General features: G+C 38.7%; 2 protein-coding genes and 1 pseudogene across 5 annotated transcripts; 2 read left to right on the top strand and 1 right to left on the bottom strand.

Moving 5' to 3' along the window:
- The first annotated feature begins 3839 nt into the window (after positions 1-3839).
- LOC137745176 (E3 ubiquitin-protein ligase RZFP34) lies at positions 3840-8015 on the top strand. 3 transcript variants are annotated; one of them, XR_015954230.1, is made up of 14 exons: positions 3841-4132; positions 4229-4316; positions 4417-4476; positions 4888-4920; positions 5017-5094; positions 5186-5229; positions 5399-5439; positions 5532-5614; positions 5891-5982; positions 6090-6159; positions 6257-6298; positions 6375-6523; positions 7210-7488; positions 7558-8015. XR_015954230.1 is itself a non-coding variant. In XM_068485079.2 (13 exons), the coding sequence occupies exons 1-13, from the start codon at positions 4038-4040 to the stop codon at positions 7235-7237; spliced, it is 903 nt and encodes a 300-aa protein (XP_068341180.2). In that variant the 5' UTR covers positions 3840-4037; the 3' UTR covers positions 7238-8015. The 3 variants fall into 3 exon arrangements, 2 of the variants coding, with proteins under 2 accessions (XP_068341180.2, XP_088537640.1); XM_068485079.2 differs by having other exon boundaries at positions 3840-4132; positions 7210-8015; XM_088681514.1 differs by lacking the exons at positions 7210-7488; positions 7558-8015 and having other exon boundaries at positions 6375-6818.
- On the bottom strand, positions 6766-8539 carry LOC137745177 (alpha carbonic anhydrase 7). 2 transcript variants are annotated; one of them, XM_068485080.2, is made up of 6 exons: positions 8317-8539; positions 7886-8106; positions 7579-7791; positions 7272-7481; positions 7117-7170; positions 6766-7035 (listed from the first exon to the last, which is right to left on the bottom strand). In XM_068485080.2, exons 1-6 carry the CDS (start codon positions 8417-8419, stop codon positions 6955-6957), a joined length of 882 nt encoding a protein of 293 aa, XP_068341181.2. In that variant the 5' UTR covers positions 8420-8539; the 3' UTR covers positions 6766-6954. The 2 variants fall into 2 exon arrangements, with proteins under 2 accessions (XP_068341181.2, XP_068341183.2); XM_068485082.2 differs by having other exon boundaries at positions 7886-8103.
- A 3149-nt stretch (positions 8540-11688) lies between these two features.
- LOC148692342 (uncharacterized) lies at positions 11689-13137 on the top strand (annotated as a pseudogene).
- Positions 13138-14997: the final 1860 nt, after the last annotated feature.

Genomic DNA, 14997 nt, shown 5'->3' with positions numbered 1-14997 from the left:
GTTCTGACAAAATTTGAACGAGTACACCCTACTCTACCCCCATCATTTTGCTACCAATTCTTTCCGCACTTGCTCTTAAAAACAACTGTTGATTTTGTTTCCAATTTGCATTGCTTGGACATGGGCTGAAAAATCTGGCCCGAACAAAGGGGAGGTTCTACAGGATAAATGGGCTTGGTCATGGTCTTCCACCGACTACAAGAATACATAGCTTCCAAAGGCCCAACTTGATTTTGTCATTGGGTTTGCTCTTTCAGTTAGAGGCTAGAGCGACTTAAAAGAACGAATTTAACCATTAACTGTCACACAATTTATAAAATATTGTTAAAATCCATAATGGAAAGACAAGAAAAGAGGGAGAAGTAAAGAGAAAAGAGGAAGATAAAACTAAAACATTCAATATTTTGATTCATATTTTCAAATGAGAAGGAAGAGACCTCAGAGCAATTCCACCCCTAAAGACTTTGCGCCAGCATCCAGCTTATTTATTCACTCAAGTAAACAGTAATAGACCTCAATGAACAGTAATAGACCAAAACATCTCCACCCCTAATAAAAAATAGCCTAGTCAATTTTATTAAAATATTATTAATTTTTATTATAAAATAATAATTTGGTTTTAAATTTTTGACTTCCCTAGACCCTAAACCGAAAACTTTTACATTCATTGATGGTGAGACAACAAAAATTACTGACACCCATCCCCGTCTTCTTCTTCTTCTTGTTATTCTTCCCACTTTTCCCAGTTTTTTCTTCTCTCTGTACACCATCTTCTTCTTCTTCTTGTTCTTCCTTTTTTTCTCCTCTCTGTACACCACGTCGTCGAATCTACCCTATTCTGAACATGGACATCCACCATCCTGGACCTGCGCACACCGTAAACCCCCAAAAATCAACACCTACATATTCAAAAATTCATCGAAAATATACAAAACGGAAAAAAAAAATTCCAGTTGCAGGAAGATCCGAGTTAATCAACCGATCGACGACGATCCGAGTTGCAGGAAGATCATGATTTGGAAGGGGGACATGGTGTTGAATATATGGATTTATCAGGGGAAGGGGGTTGATGGGGTTCCAGGGATCAGGATGGGTTCCAAGGATCAGGATGGGGTTCCAGATGAGAGAGACTGTAGCCATGACATTAGCCAGGCGTCAGATGAGCTGTCTCCTTCCTCTGTCGATTTTAGGCCGACCTGTGGACTGGCTTGGGCTGGGTGCCAGTCTATTCCACGGGCTGGAGTGGATTGGCTGAGTCTCAGCTTGTTTTTTCCACTGGGTGCCGGCCTCTTATGCTTTCGGTGGAAGTGCTCTCAGTAACTATATCCTAAAATATCTAAATGGGTTTATTATACCTTTTTAGTACATCGATATATATATTTTACTTTAAGGGAAGAGAGGAGTTCGACAACCATACAATAAGCAACATAATTTAGTATTGAATTTCTTATTCACGAGATTCGAACTTAAGACTTCTCACTTACAAATGAAGAAAAATACAATTATACCATAGTATTAAATTGCTAAACTTATCATACTTAAACAGGCCAAACCTAATATGATATCATATAAATATGGTCTAAAAATATAATTTGCCTAACATTTTTTCTTGATAAATATCCTATCTCCGAACCCAAAAGCTAGAACTTAGCGGACACGTCGTCAAACAGCGACCAGGTTTCTAAAGTGGCATTTCCAGATTTTGCCAAAAAAAAGTGGCGTTTCCAGGTATATCCACATTCTGTGTACCACCACGTTCGCACCCAGTCAGCAATCCCCTACGCGAACCTATCCTATCCAAACCCATTAATTTTCAATTTTTTTTACCCAAAACACCCTCCAAAATCCAAATCATCTTAACCAAATATCTCAATGCTCTCCTTGTAAAATCACATTGTGTTCCCGCCGTCCATTTGGACTCTGTAACATTGAATTCTCATCCCAACTTCAAAGTTCAGAAGATAACTTAGATAAATAAGATAAATTTCAATATAGTTGCCTGATTAGAGAATATAAAATCGATTCTCTAAACTCACAAATTTAAGAGAGAAACTTTGATACGAATTTCAAATCAAGGCACGTTTCACCAATCCAACGAAACTGGTGGATTAAGGTAAGGTTGACAGGCTATTCTTTTTTTAAAAGGAGATTAACTGGTGGTTTCAGCATGATAGTCTACTTTTCTGGAGACTGGAAAGACTCACAAAGCCATTTCAGCCTCCTGGGGCGCCATCATGTGATTCACTAGCCATAAAACGAACCTAAAACATGCGGTGTGAAATACTGGTCTACAAATGTTATTCAAACTAAATATTAATTGCATAAAAAAATACACATGTATGCAATTATCACAATTTTTTTTAGGTTTTTATCACAAATAGTCTTTAAAATTGACCCTTATCATCAAGATTGTCCCTGAAATTGAAAATCAAACAATGTCGTCCTTGAAAAATAATTGTTGCAAACCAATGTAGTACTCGTTAAAAATTCTGTTAAGTGTTAAAGTGGCATGGGCCCCATAAGTCATTTTCTTTTTCCTTTCTCACAAGCCATCCTTGAAATTGACCCGCAACATCAAAATGGTTCCTGAAATTGACTTGCAACATCAAAATGGTCCATAAAATTGAAAATTGCTCAATGTAATCCCCCAAGTAAGTGTCTCAAATCAATGTAGTCCTTTTGTTACAATTCTATAAAAAATTATGTTATGTCTGTTGTGACACATAAATGGGTTACACAAGTCTAATTAAATTAAAAAAAAATTACAAATAGGCTTAATAATTTAATAGTTAATAAAAAAAAATTGTCAACCCAAAATCCAATCTTGCAATCACCTTCGATCCTAGTCCACATTTCTCTACCTCCTTTGCTCTCTATTCTCTAAAAAAAATCTCATTACACCTATTTTTACACACTTCGGCACCCTTCACCGAATTGAACCTGGATTGAGATCACCTTTGGTGACGACTTGGCCGATTGGCAACGACTTTTGGAACATCACCATTAACATTTAGGCGATCATATCCTCACAACCTCAATCTTGAAGAGATTGTTTGGCGCTTTCTTGGTGGTCTGGTGATGCAAAGAACGATGAGTTTTGCCTTGAGATAATGAGGTTATAATCGAGGTACATCTATTGTTGGTTGAAAACTATTTCCACAACCCCTCTTAAGCCTTGTGCCTTTGAGAATTTATAGAAGGGATCTCTCTTCGGCGTAGGCCCTACTATAAGAAAAAAAATTCTATAGTGCAAAAAAGTATTTAGACAACTCTTTTAATTAATTATTAAACCCACATTAGCACATAACAATTTTTTTTTATTTTTATTTTTTTTACAAAATTGTGGTAGAATGATCATATTGATTTGTGACACCTATTTTTAAGGACTACATTAATTGATTTTCAATTTTAGGGACCATCTTGATGGTGTGGTCAATTTCAAGGACCATTTTCAAGATGGTGTGGTCAATTTCAAGGACCATTTTGATGATGTGGATCAGTTTTAGGGACCATTTGTGATAAAAACCCGTAAATCTTGTGGGGCTTATTTATATGCCACATCAGCACTTAATGAAACTTTTAACAAAATTGTGACGGAAAGATCACATTGATTTGCGACACCTATTTTCAGATAATACATTGATTGATTTTTAATTTCAGAAACTATCTGAAGGGTTAATTTCAAAGATCATTTGTGCTAAAAATTTATTTTTATTTTTATTTTTAATTTTTTAACTTATTATTATTATTTTTTATCAAGAGGTGCAATTATTACCGGGAAACGCTGCCGTGTCGCCTCGTCATCAGTTTCGTCACTCCAACAAGAAAAATATCAGAAACTGATAAAATGCACCTCATTTTCTCATCAGGTGCTCTCCGCAGCAGCTTTGCCTTTTTACTTGAAAGCTCTCTGCAAAGCCAAATTGCAAGGCCTTCCCCTTCGGCCTTCCTCTCTCTCCTCGCCATTTTTAGTTACAGTTCGCTTCAAGCTTCAATTTTCTCTTCTGGGTAACCTAGTTTTCAGCTTATTTAGGCGAATGGACGGCGGATTCGAGCCCCAGGTCTCCATTGACGACGACCGTTCTCACCAGAAAGTCAACTCTCTCACCGAGATGGTATCTGGGAATTTCGGGTATTTCTCATTAAGATTCAATTTAATTTAATTTTTTACTTATTTTTGAGCTGAATTTTTGTGATTAATTGTTGTTGGTATGATGTATTTTTGAAGGTGCGCGCATTACAGACGGAGGTGTAAGATCAGAGCACCCTGCTGTGATCAGATATTCGATTGCAGGCATTGCCATAACGAAGCTAAGGTCTGTTCTTATTTTTTTTGGTTTTCGAGTTTTTATTGATTTCGTGATCGTTGTGAAATTCGGCCTCTTATGATTGTGGTAATATGTTTATTTGAAGCAGAATTCGTTGGAAATTGATCCTCTTGATCGCCATGACGTTCCTCGCCACGATGTGAAAAGGGTCAGTTGCTTTTACACCCCCTCATTAATCACATCAATGTCGAGTTTGATACCAATTTATTCCCTCATCTTAGTGTAAATATATCGTTATATAGAAAAAAATAGTTAAGAAGAAAAGGAATTTGGAAATTGGAATAGAATTAGACACTATTGTTGGGCATTTTTCGCCATGGAGATCTGATTTTATCTGGGTTTTGCTGGATGTGAATTTGCTTTCCATTTATGTTTGCTAATCATGTGTAGCGTTAAAAGGGTTAACATTATCTAAAACTTTATGGATTAGGTGTATATTATGCCTCTTTCCTGTTATTCCCCTCGGCCCTCGTCATGCCATTTTCTTTTGAAGTTGTTAATCATTGGGAAATGTTACTGATCCAGTTTTACTTTGGTTGCCTTGCCTTGTATCTTTCAGATCATCTGCTCCTTGTGCAACAAAGAACAAGATGTAAGCCTTCTTTTAGAAGATTCCGATAATGATTATTGTATTTCAAAATCTAAGGATTGAGGCTAATGGATTCTCAAGTTCTGATATCTTTTTCAGGTTCAACAGCTCTGTATCCAATGTGGGGTTTGCATGGGAAACTATTTTTGCTCCAAATGCAAGTTCTTTGACGATGACGTAAGCCCTGAATTCATATTCTCATAATTATAAAACCCTGTTTTGAAAACACTTGCATCGTTGAAAAATCCAAGTTTTTATTTTTTGCTAGGTTTCGAAGAAACAGTATCATTGTGACGAATGCGGTATCTGCAGGTTGGACTTTTTTCTACACTTTTGTGTTCGATTTTGTTGTTTGTTTTCTTGTCACTATGTTCTTAAATTGTTATGAATGCGTGTTACCTTTCATTATCTTACGTCTAGAAAAGTTTCTTCATCGATAAGAGTTTGCACGTGTCTGAGCCTGTTTTAATTGTTGTTTTAGAACTGGAGGAGGGGAGAATTTTTTCCACTGTAACAAATGCGGTAAGATGTTAACCTTTGCTTTTTTCCTTTTACATACTTTTAATCATACTTCTATAAATAGTCTAAATTAGATATCTCTATCAATGTTTTAGGATGTTGTTACTCAAACGCGTTGAAGGATTCACATAATTGTGTGGAAAAAGCTATGCATCATAATTGCCCTGTGTGCTTTGAGGTAAAGTTTGGAGGATACGATGTCCAAGTATTAAGGGAAATTTGGAAAGTTAACATTCTTTCTAACAAACTAAAGACTTTTAGCCTCTTTTTCAAGATTTAGAAATATATCGAGGCCCCCTCGAGTGGTTAAAATTCTTATAGTTAAAAAAAAATGGACTAAAGTTTTGAACAAATTCAAAATTTTGTTAATTTAAAAAAAAAAAAAAAAATTCCAAGTATTATATACTGAGTTTTCTGCGTTATAGTGCGCCAACTCACATCAGTATTTGTGCAGTTTCTTTTCGATACAAGGGAAGACATTGCTGTCTTGCGGTGTGGACACACTATACATTTGGAATGTGTAAAAGAGATGCAGCGGCATTTCCAGTAATTCAATTTTGTTTTCAAGATATTTATATATACCGATAATCTGATGTAGGTTATTATAAACGGTAAAGAAACTGTAGCCATATTAATTGTATATAACTGTGCAGGTACTCGTGCCCAGTTTGCTCAAAATCATTCCGCGATATGTCCCGTGTGTGGGAAAAACTTGATGAGGAGGTAAATCTAGGATTCGATGATTCAATTTAATGAGTGGTATGACTACCTCTTAGTTCCTGTCTTTCTTGTTTACCAATCTCTTTCAAATCAATTTCAGGTTGCGGGGACTCCCATGCCTCTAAAGTATCTAAATAAGATGGTAAGTGTACACAGATGATCACTTTCTGTGGCTTCTGCAACTATTAGGTAATTAAATTTCACATGCATTTGGTTAGGTTTGGATCCTCTGCAATGACTGCGGAGATATGTCTGAGGTCAATTTCCACATTTTGGGGCACAAGTGCCCCAAGTGCAAATCCTTCAATACAAGGAAAACGCGAGGAGGGCCAGCATCATGCTCGTCAAGGATTACTGCAATGATGAGGTGACTAACCTCTAGATCAAAACTTATGATGTATTACTTCCCAATTATATAAAAAAAAGTCAGCTTTTAGTTGTGACAGGGAAAAATGGTTTGGCCAGTCTCTCTGTTCTTAGGCCAGTAAGTTTCGCCGTAGGTTTAGTCGGGCGAAATTTGCTCATATTTGAGCCAATTTCCGTATGCTGATGGGCAGGGGAAAGCATTTTGCATTTGAAATGGGAATGCATTGTATGAGGCTTCATCAATGGAAAATGCTAGTAAACTATCATGAATTAAATATGTAATACAGTTACAAATAGGTATGCAGCTTCTGAAGTACATATAGATTTATTGAAGAGAGAAACCGAAAGCAAACGTAGACCTTCTGAGATAGTCTTGAACACACAGTTTCTGAAGTACATATAGAATTTGCCAAGATGTTAGTTATGCATGTCTCACTTGCTGAACGACGAGCCGTGGAGCTTGACCTCCCGGTCATTTAGAGGTTGTACTGGTCTTGAATTCATCTCTGCATACTGCATTCAGACAAATCAAGAAGAGTTAATAGGTGTAGCTAGTTATTTGGAAGAATCACTTCACGAAGACAGGCTACTCACCTTGTAAACGGCTTTTTGAAGCAACGCCACCTGCGATCGTGAAACTGTATGTACCTGTGAACAGTTTGTAATCAGCTTGGTTCTCGTTTTCAGGTACCAAAATGTGAATTTGCAAGAGTAGGGAAAAATTTTCAGGGCTGATGAAGTGGCTGTACCTGTTTGTTTATGGTCCAAGTAACTCCTTCGGTGCAAGGAGGGGTTGTGAAGGATCCCATGTATCTGTAAAATTTTGAGCTCATCCTCTTCATCTTCCTCTTTGCCGCATCCTGCTTCCCCTTCTGAGCCTTTTTCATCTTCCTCGGATCGACCACTCCCAGGTGGACCTCCGTTGGCTTTTGAATCATAGACCGTATCGCCTTTCGCACCTGAAAAGTACGAACACCACCATTGATCTTCCTATATTCGCCTTTTCTAGCTTTTAACTGAAACGAGTTTTTACAGCGGAATGATGGAAGTTTTTACCTGTGTGATGAAAGGATTGGGTTTGCCAATTTTGTAGAGGAATCCAACCACAGCTACACGAGTGTTGCTGGTGTCTTTGTGAACCATGTGCAGTTCCACATCATAGGTTTTGCCATTCATGGTGTGCTCGGAGGGGGCGTGCCAATGGCATTGCCGGAGCAAGTATTCTGTGCCGTTGATCGTGACTCCTCCGGCATAACCCTCCCACACAACCTGCTTTGTCAAAATTACAACAAAAGCAGTAAAAACTCATGCCTTGGACGGTAAATAAACAAGAAAACAGAAGCGGGATTTTACACTTTCTTACCGAAATAGCATGACCTTCGTTCTTCATCAAGGCTTGGGTAGGCTTGTAATGGATTTTAAGATGATCCAAAGTTGAGTTAACTTTGTCTGCAATGGTATCCCTCAAATCTATAGGTGATTGTAGTTTTCCATCCTTACATGTGCTCCATTCTTCCTTAAGGTCTCCCCAATGTTCTGGTCCTCTCTCGTCCCCTTCAGTGTATGCAAACTCTATGGGATCTTCTGCACAAAAAACCCTAACTCAATAAGATTGCGATGATCCAGATGTGAGTTAGGCTAGTATGCCAGTGCACTGTGCCCTCCCAATGCCCGAATTCAAATCCCCATCGATTCCCGTAAATTAAAGCAATTTAGAATATCGTTTTCTAAATGAATGATGTTTATGATGATGAATAAGATGACGAAAAAAAAAAGCAAGCATATAGACATTACCCTCATTGGAAAATTTGGAAGCCCTAATGGGTGATGCATCCCAGCACAGAAGAAACAGTGTGAATGCAATGAAGCCAAGGTGGATTTGCTTTGATCCAAACATGTTTTGAGAGGCAATTGTCACAAATTGCTATACCCCCAAGATCTCTTTCCTCCTGGATTTTATAGCAAAATGTGTTGCAATTGCCAATGGATGGAAAACCAAATCACAAATTCTCCATGATGTGCCAGTCCCCATTTGTGCTTTTTTAATTTACTTTTTTTGGATTTTTGGTAGGTAAATTTACTTCTTTTGCACCGAAATTCTGGAAGTTGTAGTAACTAAATGTGGTTAATTTACACCCAATATAAATAGATATGACTGTTGCAAAACCTCTGGCCAGTATGTCCTTCTCATTCTTTTAACTCCTTGATTTATGTAATTAATCTTTCTCTCTCTAACAAAATATTTCTGTCCGCTAATCATTCTTGTTATAATTAGCTCTAGATTAAGGGGAATCTAAATTTCGTAGACTGAGAATAAAAATATCGCAACAAAATTAGCTCAGGAAGCAAAAATACCATCAACGGTTGTTTTGGTGTGGAGGCACACATATTCATTGGTGTGGAGGCACACGTATTCATGGCAAAAATACCATCAACGGTTGTTTCGATTTTTATGGCTATGTTTTTAGTAATGTATGAGTTTGAGTCCTACTCTTAATGTGAGTGAGACCAAACTACATATATTTGGTGCATGTGTTTTGGTAAGAGGTGGTTAAAACCTCTCAGGAAACTGGTTACATCCGACTCCATGACAGGATGAGTGGTTACCAACAGATCTAACATCCATGTCATGTTTTTTGTGTTCGTGTTGTTTTAGTGTCATACTCGATGTTTTAACAGGTTGTGTCGTGTAATACCTCTTAAAATAAATAGATAAATGACCCGACCCAAACTTGACCCGTTAATATTAATAAGTAATATAACCTAATCCGTTACCTGTTAAAGAAAATATATTTTAAACCAATAAATAGTCAAATGACAAACATAATACTAAATTATTATATACATACCACATTGTTACATAAATAGTTCAAAACATAAAAACACATTTGTCTTTAATTAATATAGAAGTGTGGAAAATATAAAAAAGATATATAAACACTCATAAGGACAAGCTTTACAACTTACGTAAAGAGCTCAACTTCGAAATTCGCCATTATAATCACATAAACTATAGGTCGAAATTTAACCATTGATTGTCGTTTACATTTAAGCTCCATTCTTCTCACCATTTTTTTTTTCTAGATTTTCTTTTTTGAAAACATGATCTTTCAAAGGATGCATGAAGATGAATGGTTTGCATTGTTGATATTACGTTCAAAGTTTTAACGTTAGTGAAAATATTGCTCGGAGTTTATAAGGCCTCTAAAAACTATATAACATTGATTCGTATTTTAGTTAACCATAAATATCGGAATGTGATATCACGATCCGGACCGCTCATTTTTCTATATCCGCTAAAAGATCATGTTTTTAAAAAAGAAAATATAAAAAAATAATATTCGGTGAGAAGAATAAAGAATAAACAACAATTGACGGTCAAAGATAAATCTAAGGTTTATGGATTATGGTGTCGGACTTCGGAGTTGAACCCTTCACGAAAGTTGTAAAGCTTGTCATTACGAGGGATTAAATATTTTTAATTTTTACATTTTTCACTACAATAATTATTATGAATTTTATTAATTTGTACTCAAATAAAAAACATTATTCATGAGGGTTTTTGGAGGATTTTAAAAATCTAAACGGCAACGTAACCATCGTCTATGCGTGGATGATCCAAACACGGGCGTTTATATATTCTTTAACATTTTTCACACTTGTACATAAATTATTATTATTTTTTATTTATTTGGACATATCCTAAAAATACTATTCACAAGGGTTGGTAGGGTTTTAAAAATTCAAACAACGATATACCCATCTCAAAGCGCAGAGGATGCGATCTTGAGCGTTTGCATATTTTTTTCGTACTTGTAAATTCATTAATATAATTTTTAATGTGTTTGGTATTTTTAAATTACTTTGATATTTTTATTTTCTAAAGTGTTTTATCTCTATTAATTAATGAAACCTTCTTTGTCAACCAAAAGAAGATGAAAAGACAACTTAGTCTTCTATCACACAAAAAAAAAATGATGGGCAATAATGTAATTTCATAGGTCCAAAATTTACTTTTTTTTATTGAAGCCTCACCTATAAGTGATGTTAAAATATCTCTAATATTTAAAATTAAAAAAAAAAAACCAAAAACAAAAACCTCCCACTCCCCCCACGTTCTCTCTCTCCTTGTGGAGCAAAAAATATTCACTAGGCGACACGTGGATTTTTGGACAAAAGAGGACAAAAATACCCTTGATCCATAATGGGATTCCTACGCGCGAGCAACAGGCAATCATCCCTCAACAAAGTCGAAAGTGCCCAGAATAGGTAACAATTCAAAACCTATTTCATTCCATATACTTTTTACCTCACTTTCTCTCTTTTAGCTAATCAATTAGCTATCATTCTATAACCTACAAAATATCCCACATAAATTAAGTTAATTGGCTAATTAATGAGATTATTATTTAATTAATCAATTAATTGTCAATTAAACTATCCATTATGCCCAAAAAATACACTAAAGGCCGGTTACCCTCTCTCCCAAGGGAACCGGCCATTTCCTTCATTTTTCCACCATATCTTTCCTTTTTTGTGACATTATTAGTTGATCAATTAAGCCATTATTTTAATTGATTAGCTAATTATACCATAAACTCCCAAAAACATTCCTTTTATTATGTTAATTAGCCAATTAATATATTTATTCCTAATCAATATATTAATTGCTAATTAAATCACCAAATAACACCCAAAATAAACATAAAGGGCCGACCACTCTTTCTCCAGAGAGGACCGACCATACCTTATATATAGGCTCCCATTCTCACCAAAAAACCTAGTTTTTCCACTCTTGCTAAAATTCTCCAAAACTCTCAAACACTTTTCTCTCTAAATTCTAACTTTGGCATCAGAGGTTCTTCGGCCAAAGCCACCCCCCTCCCCCCCAAATTCATCATGGGTGCGTGAGGCTCTTGGCCTTGACCTAAGGTGTTATTTGTTTTGTAGGTGCAATTTTGTCCAAGATCAAGGAGCAAGAAATTTGCATCCACAAATTGGTGCTTTCATTGAGAACTGAGATCCATACTTGTAGAAGACTCTTGCGTAAAAAGGGTTTTTCTCTATTTTTTCTATTTTCTAGTCCCCTTGTATTTTTCATACGTTCTTATTATTAGGATTTTTTATTTGCAAAAATTCTTTGATAAAACGTAAAAGAGGAATATAATGGCTAGAAATTTAGAAAATTCCAATACTCAAGAAATGAGACCGCGGCGATCCGCGAGGCTAAATGTGGTCATAGGCGGAGTGGCACCACCACTACGAGGTTCCACCATGGGCCAAGCTGTGCCATCCAAGCTTGCACGGGCTTGAGCCCAAGCCTCGCACTCACGTGCGCCACACGCCGAGCAGCCCACTCCCGTGGCCCAGCATGCTCTCGCCGAGCAGCCCACTCTTGTGGCCCAGCCTGCTTCCACAGAGCAACCCACTCCCGTGGCCCAGCCTGCTCTCGCCGAGCAGCCCACTTTCGCCGAGCAGCCCACTCTTGTGGCCCAGCTTGCTTCCATGTAGCTACCCACTCTCGTGGCACAGCCTGCTCTAGCCGAGTAGCCCACTCCCGTGGCCCAACCTGCTCCCATGGCCTTCCTAGCAGCCTAAATCGGTCCAAGATTAGTTCAACCGTCCCTGCTTTAAATTTCTGAACCGATGATCGAACCGGGAGCATGTTCACCATATTTTTCTGCGGATGTGACATTTCCTAACTCGAATCTCGTGCCTCGAGTCTACCATACTTCCACTGCTCGAGGAGATACATTCCTTCCAAACTCTTCCAACCCAAATGGAAAACAACACTTGTCTCGACAAGTCATAGAGTTGACGAGCGCCCTCGCACAGCAGACGACCTTGGTGAACCAGCTCTTGTAGCGCACCGAGATACAACGTGCCCCATACGAGGTGTCCCAAAGTAGGACAAAGATAGATGAAGAACCTTTCTAGCAGCGTCTTGGCAAGTAGCCACTCTACCAGCCACGAATCGAGCGTTCGAGCAATGTACACTCCCGATTGGGCCTTCGAGATAGCGTATACTCCCGTCTTAACGCGCGGAGTAGCGTGCACTCTCGACTAGGCTCATGGACAAGCATACATTCATGGTTAGGGTCACACTCCGATACTCAACATGAGCAACCTTCCATGCGAAGTGTTCATTCGCTACTAAGCCAGCAAGGAGCATCCTCCACCTTACATCGGAGTAAGCAGAACGACGGACGGAGAGAATCAGTCACTCAATCCTGCTCAAGTTCAACCGGCAGCCTGCAAAGAACTCGCTCGCCTGCTAAGATCGTACCACATTCATCGCATCAGCGGCATAAATGAGCCAAACACATGAGAGAGTAGCCTAGACTAGCAACCCACGGCTGGGGGCAGCCGAAAGCTCCACTACCCTAACAAAGACAAATCTAGGAAGAAGTAGAGAGACTCTTGACTAAGCGATTGTGTGATTTCCAACGCAAAGAGGTCACTGACGAGGCACTACGACGGAACATGACCAACATAAGCAGGTCACCATTCACGGATGAGAACGAGCAGGCAGAGCCTCTACGCAAGTTCAGCATGCCATATTTCATATCTTTCAAAGGGGATGAAGACCCGGAGAGACATTTAAAGAACTACTGAAGCACAATGATCCTCTATTGAAACAACGACGATCTCATGTGCAAGATATTCGGCACAATTCATCCAGAGTTTCAACGAACTTTCTTTGGTTTTCACCAAAGAATATTCATCATATCGCTTGATCAAAACGAAGTTCGACCATTTGTTTAACGTCAAGAAGAACCCAAAAGAGTCGTTTCGTGACTATGTGAAGAGGTTCAAAGCAAAGAAGGCAAGGATAGTCGGATGCAACGACTCGATAACTAGAGTAGCCTTCCAAAAAAAACTTCTAGTAAACCATTCGTTATTCAAAAAATTAATCATGAAAGAAGATCTAACTCTGGCAGACGCTTTTGCTTTAGCAGAAAAACATGCACTTTGGGATGAGGCTCGCCAATGCATATTCAAGGACTTGAAGAAGAACCTGACAACACCTCCCTATTATCTAAATCGGAAGCAGAGGAGGACTGATTCATATGTTTGATGGTATCTGAAGCAGCAATAAGCTCTACCATCATACGAGAAGAGCTAGGGGCTCGACTACTTGTATTCCATAGTTCAAAAACTCTCATCAATGCTATTAGAAATTAAAAAGCTAACTTTGGCGATAATTGTTGTAACCCGAAAGCTTAAGTTTTACCTTCAAACGCACACAGTCATCCTTATGACGCGTTATTCCACCCAATCCAAACGAGCGACGATAAAGACGTAGACCCTGACGGATGCAAAGTTTTATGACGAACGCAACAACTCAACCTAAAAGACAAGCCAAGGGTAGACGAACACTGGAATGACATACTCGGGAAGCAAGTTTTGTCCTCGTCGCCCAAAAGATTTTACATAGGAGCAACATGTACCGACAGTTGAGCACTACCTCCTACTGCGCATTATATGGCCCTAGCCGACCCTTGCTCCATAATTTAGCTCTAGAATGGTCCAATACCGGCAGTTGATCATCTCTTGCTACGTGTAACATGACCCCAGCTCCACGACTCCTTACCATGCACCAAGATGCTAAGAAGTTAGTACAAAAGTGCAACCGTTGCAAACTCTACAAGCCGATACTAGCACTGCCTGCCAGCAAGCTACACCAGCATACGAGTCATTGGCCGTTCATACAGTGGGCAATTGACCTGGTAGAACTTATGCCACCTGCTACTGGGGGCAGAGGCATGATGATCGTGGCAATCGACTACTTCACCAAATGGGTAGAAGCAGAGCCCAAGACGACCACGACTCAAACGGACATAGGCACTTCATATGGAGGAACATCATTTGCCAATTTGGTATCTCATAATCTATTGTCGCTGACAATGGCTCGTAATTCGTGGGCAAATGTATGGCGAAGTTCTTCCAAAAGTATGGAATTAAGCAGCACATGTCCACGCCGAGATATCCTCAAGGAAATAGGTGGGCCGAAGCATCCAAAAAGATGATCCTTGATTGCCTCAAGAAATCCCTCACGAACAAGAAGGGAAAATGGCCATACGAACTCCCCGGATATCTACAGGCATAACGCACCACCAAAAGACGATCAATCGTTGAGACTCCTATCTTTGGCATTTGGCTCAAAATCATTCATCCCAATGTCATCAAGTCAAGTATCATTGCTCTATTACCAAACATTGAGCAGAACAGTAAGGAGATGGCCACAAGCTTAGATGTGGCAGAGGAGAAGCGGGAGCAAACCATCACCCGCATCGCAGCCTACCAGCATCAGCTCATCTCCAGCTACAACAAAAGGGTCAAGATCCGGTAGTTCCAGCCCGAAGATCTAGTCCTAAGAAAAACCTTCATCATTGCTTACAAAGAAGGCTCTAAAAAAATGGATCCCATCTGGGAAGGCCCGTACAAGATCAGCAGAGTAGGTGGCAAGAGTAA

Source organism: Pyrus communis, chromosome 12 (assembly GCF_041283825.1).
Source record: "Pyrus communis isolate YQ-2024b chromosome 12, ASM4128382v1, whole genome shotgun sequence".
Taxonomy (NCBI): Eukaryota; Viridiplantae; Streptophyta; class Magnoliopsida; order Rosales; family Rosaceae; genus Pyrus; species Pyrus communis.
The sequence above is the reverse complement of the archived record's forward strand: the minus strand, read 5'-3'. Positions and strand labels throughout refer to the sequence as shown.

Excerpts from the sequence above, each read along its gene's own strand:
- LOC137745177 (XM_068485080.2), bottom strand. The coding sequence starts at position 8,419 with ATGTTTGGATCAAAGCAAATCCACCTTGGCTTCATTGCATTCACACTG. Across the intron at positions 8,107-8,316 it reads TTCCAAATTTTCCAATGAGG|AAGATCCCATAGAGTTTGCA; the intron begins GTAATGTCTATA and ends TTTTTTGTGCAG. Across the intron at positions 7,792-7,885 it reads ACGAAGGTCATGCTATTTCG|GTTGTGTGGGAGGGTTATGC; the intron begins GTAAGAAAGTGT and ends TTGACAAAGCAG.
- LOC137745176 (XM_068485079.2), top strand. The coding sequence starts at position 4,038 with ATGGACGGCGGATTCGAGCCCCAGGTCTCCATTGACGACGACCGTTCT. Across the intron at positions 5,615-5,890 it reads ATTGCCCTGTGTGCTTTGAG|TTTCTTTTCGATACAAGGGA; the intron begins GTAAAGTTTGGA and ends GTATTTGTGCAG. Across the intron at positions 6,524-7,209 it reads AGGATTACTGCAATGATGAG|GTACCAAAATGTGAATTTGC; the intron begins GTGACTAACCTC and ends TCTCGTTTTCAG.